Raw genomic sequence first — 12,500 nt, 5'->3', positions numbered from 1 at the left:
CTGAGGTTGTTAGCTTCTTTTTCTTTTCTTTTTATGATGTGCAGGGGTTGGCGATCTATTGACATGCGAGTCGTGAGGTTTTGTGAGAGTGAACAGTTATAGTATTGCTAATTTCCTGGTTCCTTTCGTTTGAACATTCTGCGTAGATTGCTCGTATAACTGATATGGTTAAATCCTGTATTGTCTCGCTTTTAACTGTCATGTAAATTACGTACTGGGTGGTTATTTGACTGTGGTGTATCGCAGGTAGATTAGTAGTTGATATCCTTATCTAAAAATAAATAACTGCTAATAAATAGAAAGATTTATAGATAGATAGATAATTAAACAATTATTCAGTGTGAGTTTGTGTGTATGTTGCGACAGATGATAATACAAGAAAGACCAAACAAGATTCAACGGAAAAGTATGTAAGCCCATTTCCCCCCCCCCCTCTCTCTCTCTCCTCTCTCTCTCTCTCTCTCTCTCTCTCTCTCTCTCTCTCTCTCTCATATTACAGAAGCAAATCCAATGAAGTGAAGGCCATAGCAAAGGTTAAGATAAATGTAACCGAAGGTTTGTACAAAGATTCTTAAGCTTAAAAAGACCCGCTCGTACCTAAAGCAAATCGGACAGAGATGTAAGTTGTGAGCTAGTTTTATAATAAACTCAACTTGTTCATCTATAATAAGTTTGTTATTCATTTTTAAGTCTGATTTAATTTTTGCAATCTTTATTATATCTTTCTTGTTCTATCTACCCATTATGCACTATACAGGAGATTGATCCCTTGGATAAGATATTTGCATATTATGATTAAATATAGCATTAATGATATTTCTAAATTTCTTTGATTTCATGGAGAGTAGTAAAGAATAAACAAAATATCTTTCATGCAAATACTTGTATCCACTTTTATTACTTGTTATCATACATCATGTATTCAGATCAATCCCTAGTGTTACTAACACTGAAGAGACAACTACGATAAAGTAGACCACAAACTGGAGCAGTTTCAGTTAGTTTAATGACGGAAAAGATGAAGATCATAATCACCATCTCCTCCTACGCCTATTGACGCAAAGGGCCTCGTTTAGATTTCACCAGTCGTCCCTATCTTGAGCTTTTGATTTAATATTTCTCCACTCATCATCTCCCACTTCAGGCTTCACAATTCTCAACCATGTAGGCCTGGGTCCTCCAACTCTTCTAGTGCCTTGCGGAGCCCAGTTAAAAGTTTGGTGAACTAATCTCTCTTGTTGGGGGAAAAGACTAAAGCGATTTTCAGATTTAGTGGTTGGAGAGAAATACAGCAAATAAAGAAGAGGATGAAATAGAAGTCGGTTTTATTCTTTGTAGCAATAACAATTTGGATATTGCTCTTTGACGATGGTGCATCTTGACCAGAGTAAATGGCAAAGGTGATAGGAAACCAACCAAGTTTTTCCAGGTGCTTTAGTGAGAGAGAGAGAGAGAGAGAGAGAGAGAGAGAGAGAGAGAGGGGGGGGGTTTACCCGCAGAAATAGATACAATGAGGGAAAGAGGAAGAAAGTATAACATTTACAGTGAAAGTGAGAAGAGAAAAGGAGAAAAAGACAGAAAAGGAGAGAGAGAGAGAGAGAGAGAGAGAGAGAGAGAGGAGAGAGATTTGAACCGCAGAAATAGATACACTGAGGGCCAAAGAAAGTAAAATATATGCAGTGAGAGAGAGAGAGAGAGAGAGAGAGAGAGAGAGAGAGAGAAAGAGAGAGCATACGATATGACTGTAAGAAGAACTGAAATGGAACTTGCAGGTAAATAGCACAAGTGCAGCTTCATCTGGACATTCTTTCTGCAGCCTTACAGTGTTTGCAGATATTCTCAAACGAAGGTTACAGAGTGCCATTACCTTGGCTGGAATTTTCCTTGTTTTATTCCTGTTGGGTTTTATCGATTGAAGTATCTAGTTTTATTTACGAATTAGCTCTAAATTTGTTCGTATCGGACAATGATAATAATCATAATGATGATGATGATAATAATAATAATCATCATCATCATCATTATTGTTATTATTATTATTATTATTATTATTATTATTAAATAATAATAATAATAATAATAATAATAATAATAATAACTATCATTATCACTATCATCATTATCATTATTATCGTTACTATTATTATCTTTACTATTGTTGTTATTATTATTTTCGTTGTCGTTGATGTTGTTGTTGTTGTTGTTACTGCGTGTTCATTGCATTTTTCTGCCATACTCATTGAAGTAGTGTATAATATGATAATATTTAAATAACCTGGTTCAAAATTTCCTACCTTTTGAAATCAATAAGTTCTATAAAGTGGACTTGAGTATGTAGATGATAAAATGTCATGTTTTTATTATGAGAGAAGAAATCAAGAGAATAAAACAATTCGACATCTTAAAATAATTAATACAAGCGTTCATTCAATTTCAACTTTCTCCAATGTGTTTTATGTAAATGCTGTTTATATATATGTATATATATGTATATATACAGTATATATATAAATATATATATATATATATGTGTATATATACATATATATATATATATATATATATGCATTAGTGAATCTATATCTATTCCTTTATTTATTCATATTTGTATGAATATGTTTGTGTGTTTGCATGTGTGTATGTTTAGTCAAATATATATATATATATATATATATATATATATATATATATATAATTGTTTTATTTTCATGAGGCTTTTATCAATGTTAGTCATTGTTTTGCTTAAAATATATTTGCAATACCAGCAATACTGACAATATTATAATGAATTCATCAATATTAAACATCATCAAACAATACCAACAAGGACAACAACTACATTAAAAGCACTGAAGAGAATTGAGTCTTGATTAACATTTTCGTCTAATAAAGGAAAAGGGAAATTATTTGTAAGATTTACTCCCAAGTTTTCACAAGGATCTGATGTATTACTGAGCCATAGTGAGGTCTGAGAAGGCATTAGAGATGCCGCATCAGGCAACCAACCCCTTATTGTAGGGATAACGGTGGGAGAGAAGACAATGTCTAAAGGCCCAGGAAAGGGAGAGTGAGCACTGAGTGTCTAGAAATGTGGCCTTGATCATTGAATGATATTGAGGAATAGACGTTAGATTTATGACTCTTTGAACATCAGAACAAAACTTTTGAATAACAATTGAGGCTGTTCCTTTCTTTTTTCTTCTGTTATCCTTGATTTCTTTTCTTTCTTCTCCTTTATTCAATCTTTGCCACTGTGTGTGTGCTTTTACGTGATTATATATATCTATGCTTATTATAGCAGTTAATTTTTCTTTACTCGTATGTTAATGATCTAATTTGCCGTGATAACCAATAGAAGGGAAACGGGGTGTCTGTGTCTATCCACGACAAACAAAATGATTAAGTAGGGAATATGGTTGAGGGGGGTGGATGGGATAAGGTGGAACACGTTCATTATTGATGAAAAGAGGTTAGTATTAACAATGAGGAAAATCAATGCAAACAAAAAATCTAAAGTGGAAGAAGAAGAAGAAGAAGGAGTCTCAAAAGATCTCACCATGTATAGAAACCTTTCGTATCAAAGATCTAGAACAACAGGGAGCCGTTACATAGAAACTCCCTTATGATTACTAGTACCGTTTTCAATCAATAATTCAACCCTGTGGCCTTGTCCCAAATCACATCTGTTCGGCTTTTGCCGACGTAACGTACATTTAATTGAAGGCATACAAAACAAACTATAGCAACAAAGGAAGGCAAATGGACAAGTAATGAGAGAAACTAAAGACCACAAAAGACATGGTAATCAACCCAACCTCCCGTTGTGAAAAGCAGCTTGTCCTGAATGCCAAGGATGGTCATTTCATTCACGGTCGCCCAGCGGGAACGATCTACTTGCTGAATATGAAATTATGCTTCTGATGACTAGAATGTTGATAATGGTGGGAAGGGGGGAAGGGGGGGGGGGAGATATGACTGTAGAGGAGGGGAAGGAATATCCATACCTTAGAAATTATATAAATGAAAAAACTAACCGTATTAGAGGCAGTATGTAAATCAGAAACCCCAATGGAAACTTAACATGAGGTAACTATTAATATGATGTGATGAGTAAATCTATTTTGTATGACATAAGGAGTTATTTAAAAAGTGAATTTAGCCAATTAGTTGATTATTTGATATCATGCTTGTATCATACTTCGGAAAGACTAATCGAATCATATAGTAACTGATTCACTTCCGCGGTTTTCTTCAGGATAGCTAGAGAGACGAGCTTCTATTCGGTTTAACGGTCGCTCATGAATGGCAGAGGCGAGGGTCAGTGACAATACCCTAGAGACCATATATAAATATGATCAGCTACCAAGTCTCCGCTCCATCAAGCTAGGACCAGGGAGTACCAGGCAGTACCAGGCAGTACCTGGTAATGACTCAGCTGTTAAAGCTATAAGCTCCCACAAATACCACATCTTTAGATCATAAGGATGGTAAGGTTGTAGACTATGAGAAACTACATAGCTTGAGCGAGATTCGAATCCCCGTCCAACAGATCGCCAGGCAGGAACGTTTTTCATAGGCTATTCAAAGGAAATGAGTAGAGATGTTGGTAATTTCAAGGAGGAAATAAATGCGTCAATGAAACTGTCTACTTTTACTTTTTAATGTTGCATTATAGTCTTTTATCCACTCATCTATTTGTTTATTATTTTTTCATCCTTTCATTTATGTATTCATTTATTTAATTATTGATTCATTTATCTATCTGTTTACTTATTTATTTTATGAAGACCAACATATCGAACAATGGACTGTGTCTTTCCCAAATAGAGAAGGTTATTGTGATCATGGAAATCAGAAGCGGGAAGAGAATTCCTGGCGTTTACAGTTGACAATTTTAGAAAAATAACGAGAAAAGCTTTATTAATTCACTTACATTCCTATGTTTCACCACTTAAGATAAGCTATTCTTATCTCTCTCTCTCTCTCTCTCTCTCTCTCTCTCTCTCTCTCTCTCTCTCTCACACCAATAAACATACAACTCGCATGATAAATCGGAGTCAATGACCTTAGATGTCAGGATGCCAGATCACTCGTAATCAATCAATCAATCAATCGCATGATAAAAGATGTAAAGAACGATAGCCGCAGAGAGAACAACAAATCTGATAAAAAAAATTTCAGCTGAATCTGGCACTGATTTTATTATTAAACTCAATTTCGATAACCAGATGTTATACTGTGTGTATGTATGTATGTATATATATATATATATATATATATGTATACATATATATATATATATATATATGCATATATATATACACACACATGTATATATATATAAATTTATATATATATATATATATACATATATATATATATATATATATGTATTTATATATATATTTATATATATATATATATATATATGTACATATACACTAACACACACACACACACATATATATATATAATATATATATATATATATATATATATATACATAAGGACAAGAGAAGAGAAGCAATTAGAGATGTAAGTATTCAATCCATTACGTAAATATTTGCTTTTTAGGTCAACCAGAAAAGCAAAAATCACGGTATGTACATGGAAAAAATGGGAAAAATGGGTTATGACATCAAAAAGGTTGTGTGAATGCTGTTTTAGATTAAATATATTAATTCAAATTGATAGATTTTAAGAACAAATTGTGAGATATGGAATACCATCTTCAAAGACGCGATACTTAATATTGTATCACCAACGACATATATTTCATAGAATGGATATCAAATATTGATTCACGAAATAATCATATCAACAACAATTGGCAGTATATAGCAGGAAAGAAAAAATTAAACGAACGAATAAAAATAGGAACTTAATAAAGAGAAATTAAAGGTCGTTTAGAAGACAACCTCTCACTGCAAAAAAAAAAAAAAAAAAAAAAAAATGTAGTCGAAATATTTTGGCAGAAATCTAAAAAGAGAATCAAGTCCTTCAGAGAGTATGGGCTGCCAGATGCTTGAGGAAAGTCAACGATGCAGATGTCAAATGAATGTGAAGGTGAAGAGAGAATGGGGACACACTGCACGCCCTTGTTCGTGGACTTATAGATTAATGCCCTGCACACGACCACCGGCCAAGTATTATCATATTTTTGGCACCCGGGCGAGTCTAGGAGAAAGTATTCTTAGTGATGTTGTGGTCCTATTAATCCACAGGTATCATAAATAAGGTAAAGAAGAAATAAGGAAGCATTGGTTATGATTGTATATAACAAAGTAACTGTATTATCCCTTACTTGGGGATTTTAATAGGTCGCTAATTTTCGTTCATGTCCGGCAAACGGATTTTAATAGGTCGCTAATTTTTGTTCATGTCCGGCAAGCTAATTTTAATAGGTCGCTATTTTCGTTCATGTCCGGCAAGCTAATTTTAATAGGTTGCTAATTTCGTTCATGTCCGGCAAGCTAATTTTGATAGGTCGCTAATTTCGTTCATGTCCGGCAAGCTAATTTTGATAGGTCGCTAATTTCGTTCATGTCCGGCAAGTGAATTTTAATAGGTCCAGAACGCGAATTTTAATAGTTCGCTAATTTCGTTCATGTCCACGAAACGAATTTTAATAACTCTCTAATTTCGTTGATATCCGGCAACTGAATGTCCTTTTCTACCCCGGACTGAAAATGAATAGTGGGGGTCTAATCGAAAGGTATATATAAGTAATGTTATCCTTGTTGGTAGGCCGACGGTAGGGAAATCCGAATGGCTGAAGAAAAATAAGGACAAGGAAAAGCATGATCGTGGCAGCCTGATTGTTTATGAATCTAAAAATAGCTTTTCAAATTATATAGAATAATAAACTGAAAAACGGAGGCTAGAAAGGAATTCCAAAGCGTAGCCTTAAAGGAAAGGATAAGAGGGAAGAGATGAACGCAAGCCGTGGCCGTAAATGGGTCACAGTAAAATATGCTAGCCATCAAATTGAGTGAGTGACAATGGGACTTTTTGACAGCATCCAAGAATTGATGCAAAATGGGTTATTTTAGAGAATATCAAATAAAAGGACTATTACAAACTAGTGTACACTAGTCGTCAAAAATTACGTCTGAATATTTAGATAGATATGCACACACACACTCACACACGCACACACAGATACTGCCCTTCCCACTCCTCCCCCTTTCCTAACTACCACCCGCTGGTTCGGCAATTTGTGGGAGAGTGTGGTTTCCGAGTGTACAGTACTTCTCGGGGTACCCCCTCTCGCCAGGGTATAACTACTCCCCCCTTCCCCCTGAGCGTGACAGGAAGGAAATATATTGATATGTATTTATACATATGTTCAGACACTGGCTCTTTCTTACATAGGGGAGATTGCTGTACAGTGGATAAGCATTTGCATTCAAAGGTCTCATAGAGTTTTACGCTCGCATGACTGCAATTTTGGAAATTGTAATACAACACTTGAAATGTGTATATAGATTTTTCATTCTGATTTTATTGGGTCTTATCACAAGCTTATGTTAATTTTATCAATTCACTTATTTAATCTTTTTAACCCCTTCTTATTTCACATTTAGATGTTATTGCACGAAAGTGTTGTGATTGGTTTTATATGTTGAAATAATACCAAATGGTGTAAGTGTACGGATAAGGTTAATAAATTTGTATCATAAAGAAAAGAAAGTATTCACTAATAGGTTATATAATTTATATAAAGTCATTATATGAATTGTATATTTTGATATTTCATTTCATTCCAAAATTTAATTATTTTGAGTTTAAAAGATTTACTTTAATATTATTTTCCGGTCAAACAATAATTAATCACTTCCAATTCAACATTCAAAATTACAATTTTGCCTAATATTCTTAAAAATGTAAAAGTTCCTAGCTTCTCTGATCACATTTTCACTCGCTGACGGATCCACAGGTCACTTAAGGTCTGTGGGAAGTGTCAATGGCATCAGAATATCATTCTGGGTCACCCGTCCAAGTATTGACCAGACAATAGAGATTTGTTTTCAGATTCTATACTTATCTCATACTCGTAATATATCAAGTACATTGCGTTCCTCTACATATTCTTGCTTAAGAGTTTACTATGTTCAAATATGGAGTCAAGCCACAGGAAGATATTTGTTACCTTCAGAAAATTTTTCATGTAGATGTTAAGTGTTGTTTTGTGAGTGGTTGCTGCCAAGTGTGACACACACACACACAAACACACACACACACACATATATATATATATATATATACTGTATATATATATATATATATATATACTGTATATATATATATATATATATACATACATATATATATATATATATATAGCCAGACACTTGTTCTTTATTATATAAAGGAGATGAATTTACAAAGTACAAGCGTCAACCTATTTTCTTTAAACCATTTTTTATTTGGGAATTTGAAATTATAAATCCCATGATTTTATACTTTTACATTTCTAACAAAAGGAAATTGAAACACTTACCATCAACAGGCCGCCCTGTGTACAGGCTAACGCGCCCATCTCCAATCGTTGCTGAAATATAGAGAAATAAAAAGATCAATTTTTCATTTTACAGTTAGAGGATTTTAATTTTCTTTAGAGTATAATTAACAATATGTCTTTTTCTTATATTTTACAGCATATTTTCATATTATTTTGTTGAATCAATGTTGTAGGTTTTGTTAATCTTTATAGCATATTTGTGATTTATTGATAGGTGTAATCATGATTATTTCTGTGAACAGAGCTTCAAGGATAAAACAGAAAATTATTACTTCAAAATCTGTAAAAGAAATAATTCCATGGTATGCTCAAATTACGTCTAAGATAGAATTAAGATGTTATGCGATAAATCAACCCCATTTACGATCAAAGGAGACCAGGAATCAATAATACTTTGTACACTAATTCCAGTATTCACATGTTGCCGTTAAATCATACGTAACAAATCGAAGAAAATCTGCTGTAACTTAATATCAACATCCATTAATACTACAATGATGTCAAAACTACGTAAGTTAGTAAAAAATTCTAACAAATTACAGGAGAAATTTGTTAAGACAACAGATTTTTGTCAGGCCAATGGTAATTAATGGTAAAGCACTCTTTTAATAGGTCATGATATAGGTAGGTTACAGTACTGTGTTGCATAGGCCACTGACATGAATCTTGAATAAATGAGGAAAAAAATTAGGTTTTGTACATCATGGTTGATTACATCAAAAAGGTCATATCATTCTCATCCTTGATGTTGTTATTATCATTATCATCATTTTCAGCATCATTATTTTACTTGTAATAATATTGATAACAGTCGTTATTATCATAGTTATTCATAATATTATTAATACTATTAAGAACGTACTAAGAAAGTAATTCCATTGAGAACACTGTGTTTGTACTTTGAAAGAGAGAGAGAGAGAGAGAGATGAGAGAGAGAGAGAGAGAGCGAGATTATTCTTATATTCTTTATCGTATAATATTTTCTACAATACCGGTATTGTTTTTACAAAAAGAAAGATAATAGTATCATATCTTCATTCTAGAAAATCTACGGATGTCAGACACTCAATTTAAGACATGATTCTTGTTCAGTGATTTTCCATTTTGTCTAAGTATTAGCACAAAATTAAAAAAAATAAATTCCTAAAATAAACTAATACTTTTTTATTTATTAGCTTTCTGACACTTTACATGAATCAAAACAAATGCAGTTCATCATATTTAGAAATTTTAAACAAAAACAATTCATTAATAAATTGGTAATTTTTCTTATTTAGTGTTAAATACAAGTTCATTTAATCGTTAAGACAAACACGATGAAAAAGTTGTTATTCCCGTTAGGGTCTAGGGAAAGACTTTCATTCTTCTTTTTTTTTTTTTTTTTTTTTTTTGTCAATAAAAATCCAAATTCTTTTATTAGCAATAGAGGAAAATATTCTTTCCCGTCAAGATAGATGAGAAAGCAATTCCTCTTCTTATTCCATAAGAGATCTTTTCCTTATTTTTAGAAAAGGAAAACACAGATTTTTCTCTCTTTTCATTCAACAGCGTCACAAACTTCTCTCATACTTATAAAATGAAAACATTAATTTACTTCATTTTTACAAACTGAGCGCAACCGTTTTCTCTTCTATACAAATTCAGTCCATATTTTTCGTCCTTTAAGAAATAAATTAGATTTCCTCGGTTTTAGAAAAAAATATTCGTCGCTACATAGAAACGATGAAAAACCCTTATATAGGACTAGTTGATGACGTCATTTCTGAGTGTGTTATTGCAACCGATCAAATATGAGGGCAACTCTTAGAAAAATTGCACAGCAATAAAGCTCTTTCTTTGCAGAACCTGCCCTGGATCTTCTGTCTTGCTTTAGGTTTCCCTGATTTTAAAAAAAACCTCCCCAATGAAAGAGAATAAAAAACTGTTTTCTTTCTTTTTCATTTCTTTTTTGATAAAAGTAGCAAAGTACTTCTTGAAAAAATTAATTACCATATTTTGTCTTCAAATTTGCCTTCTCATTTAAATGAAAATTATTGTTTATTTTTCACTAGTGTACGCGACCCATCAAAATGGCGGCTAAATATTTTAGGGAGATATGTGCACGCACGCACAAGCACCACCCTCTCTTCACCAGGGTATGACTACTTTATATTTTCCCTACCCTAGAGACGGAGTGCTTATACGTCTGGCAATGCCGATGACGTGACACCTCTCTCTCTCTCTCTCTCTCTCTCTCTCTCTCTTCTATATATATATATATATATATATATATAGCCAGACACTTGCTCTTGATTATATAGGGGGAATTCTATTTATTAATTTTGGTAACCAGCAAGGAAAATTATTATCATATTTCAAGAGACCAATCCCAGTCAGTTCCCATTTACCTCCACATTCCTTTACATTAGCGACGCCTTTGCCTCTTTCTCATCCATAATGAAGTTATCAACACTCCATCTTCATCGTTTATTGCATAATCTCCATCTTCCATTAAAACCTAGACGGCTCCACTCGGCTGTGTAGGTGCCCCGAAGACATATAACCCATAGTGACACAGATTTAATGGTCTAATAATTACGAGAGAGAGAGAGAGAGAGAGAGAGAGAGAGAGAGAGAGAGGAGAGAGATTTTTGGCTTGGGTTGAAAAAAAAAATGCTGATAATTTCAATAATAATTATTATATATAACTTGATTGAAAATCTAAATTACCCAAGAGTTCTCTTGCTTGAGGGTACACTCGGGCACACAATTCTATCTTATTTCTCTTCCTCTTGTTTTGTTAAAGTTTTTATAGTTTATAGAGTAAATATTTTTTTTGTGTTGTTGCTAATCATAAAATATTCTATTTTTCCTTGTTTCCTTTCCTCACTGGGCTAATTTCCCTGTTGAAACCCTTGGGCTTATAGCATCCTGCTTTTCCGACTAGGGTTGTAGCTCAGCAGGTAATAATAATAATAATAATAATAATAATAATAATAATAATAATAATAATAATAATAATAATAATAATAATAATAATAATAATAATAATAATAATAATGTTGCAAGTCGAAAAGGGGTTCATTTCCTTGTACGTATATGTTTCTTATTCGTTCATTACTGATCATTTGAGAACCCAGTGCCATTTGAATGGATGTTTTCTTTAAAAGCTGAGAATAATTCAGTGATTTAACTCTCATAATTGTATATTCTCTCTCTCTCTCTCTCTCTCTCTCTCTCTCTATATATATATATATATACATATATATGTGTGTGCATATATGTGTATATATATATTTTTATATATATATATATATATATACATATATATGTGTGTGCATATATGTGTATATATATATATATATATATACATATATGTATATATATATATATATATATATATGTGTGTGTGTGTGTATATATATATGCATATTTATATATATATATATATATATATACATATATATATATATATATATACTGTATATATATATATATATATATATATATACTGTGCACGTGTGTGCATTTGCTACAGTTACGAATAACCTATTACTAAAACGAATGATAAATAAAATATCTTTTTATACCTAATCCTTAATTCAAATCTATTCCTGTCATGATGGGATACTGTGACAGTTAATTTGAGATTAGCCTTCTATTTATTCCCTCTTCAGTAATTAAAGAGGGTAAATTATTTATTTTCTCATATTTTTGATGAACCAATATCCTACTATGAAAATTTAAATCAAGGAAGAAATCTCAGCAAAAATACGTTAAAGAAATCCTTAATATTGATAGTTTTCTCACAGCAAGAGCAAACCCTATGGAAGTCAGTTGGGTATTAAAATAAAATAAAACAAAAGGTAAATAAATTAGTAAATAAACAAATAAATAAATAAACCCCAAAAAAGAATTATTTATGAAAACACAAGTCCCTCGAAGGCTAGCGAGAGAATTACCCCCTGGTAATCCCCAATGCATGATTTAAAAAAAA

At 32.3% G+C, this 12,500-nt stretch overlaps 1 protein-coding gene across 2 annotated transcripts in view; it reads right to left on the bottom strand.

The window, feature by feature from the left end:
- LOC137642431 (uncharacterized) overlaps nt 1-12,500 on the bottom strand; it is a 226,697-nt gene that overhangs the window by 200,172 nt on the left and 14,025 nt on the right. For both annotated transcript variants that reach the window (XM_068374980.1, XM_068374979.1), the window contains exon 3: nt 8,504-8,554. In XM_068374980.1, the coding sequence (XP_068231081.1) occupies nt 8,504-8,554 (51 nt within the window). The remainder of the gene's footprint in view (nt 1-8,503; nt 8,555-12,500) is intronic.

The sequence above is a fragment of the Palaemon carinicauda genome, chromosome 6, assembly GCF_036898095.1.
Source record: "Palaemon carinicauda isolate YSFRI2023 chromosome 6, ASM3689809v2, whole genome shotgun sequence".
Taxonomy (NCBI): domain Eukaryota; kingdom Metazoa; phylum Arthropoda; class Malacostraca; order Decapoda; family Palaemonidae; genus Palaemon; species Palaemon carinicauda.
This window is presented reverse-complemented; position numbering and strand designations above follow the sequence as displayed.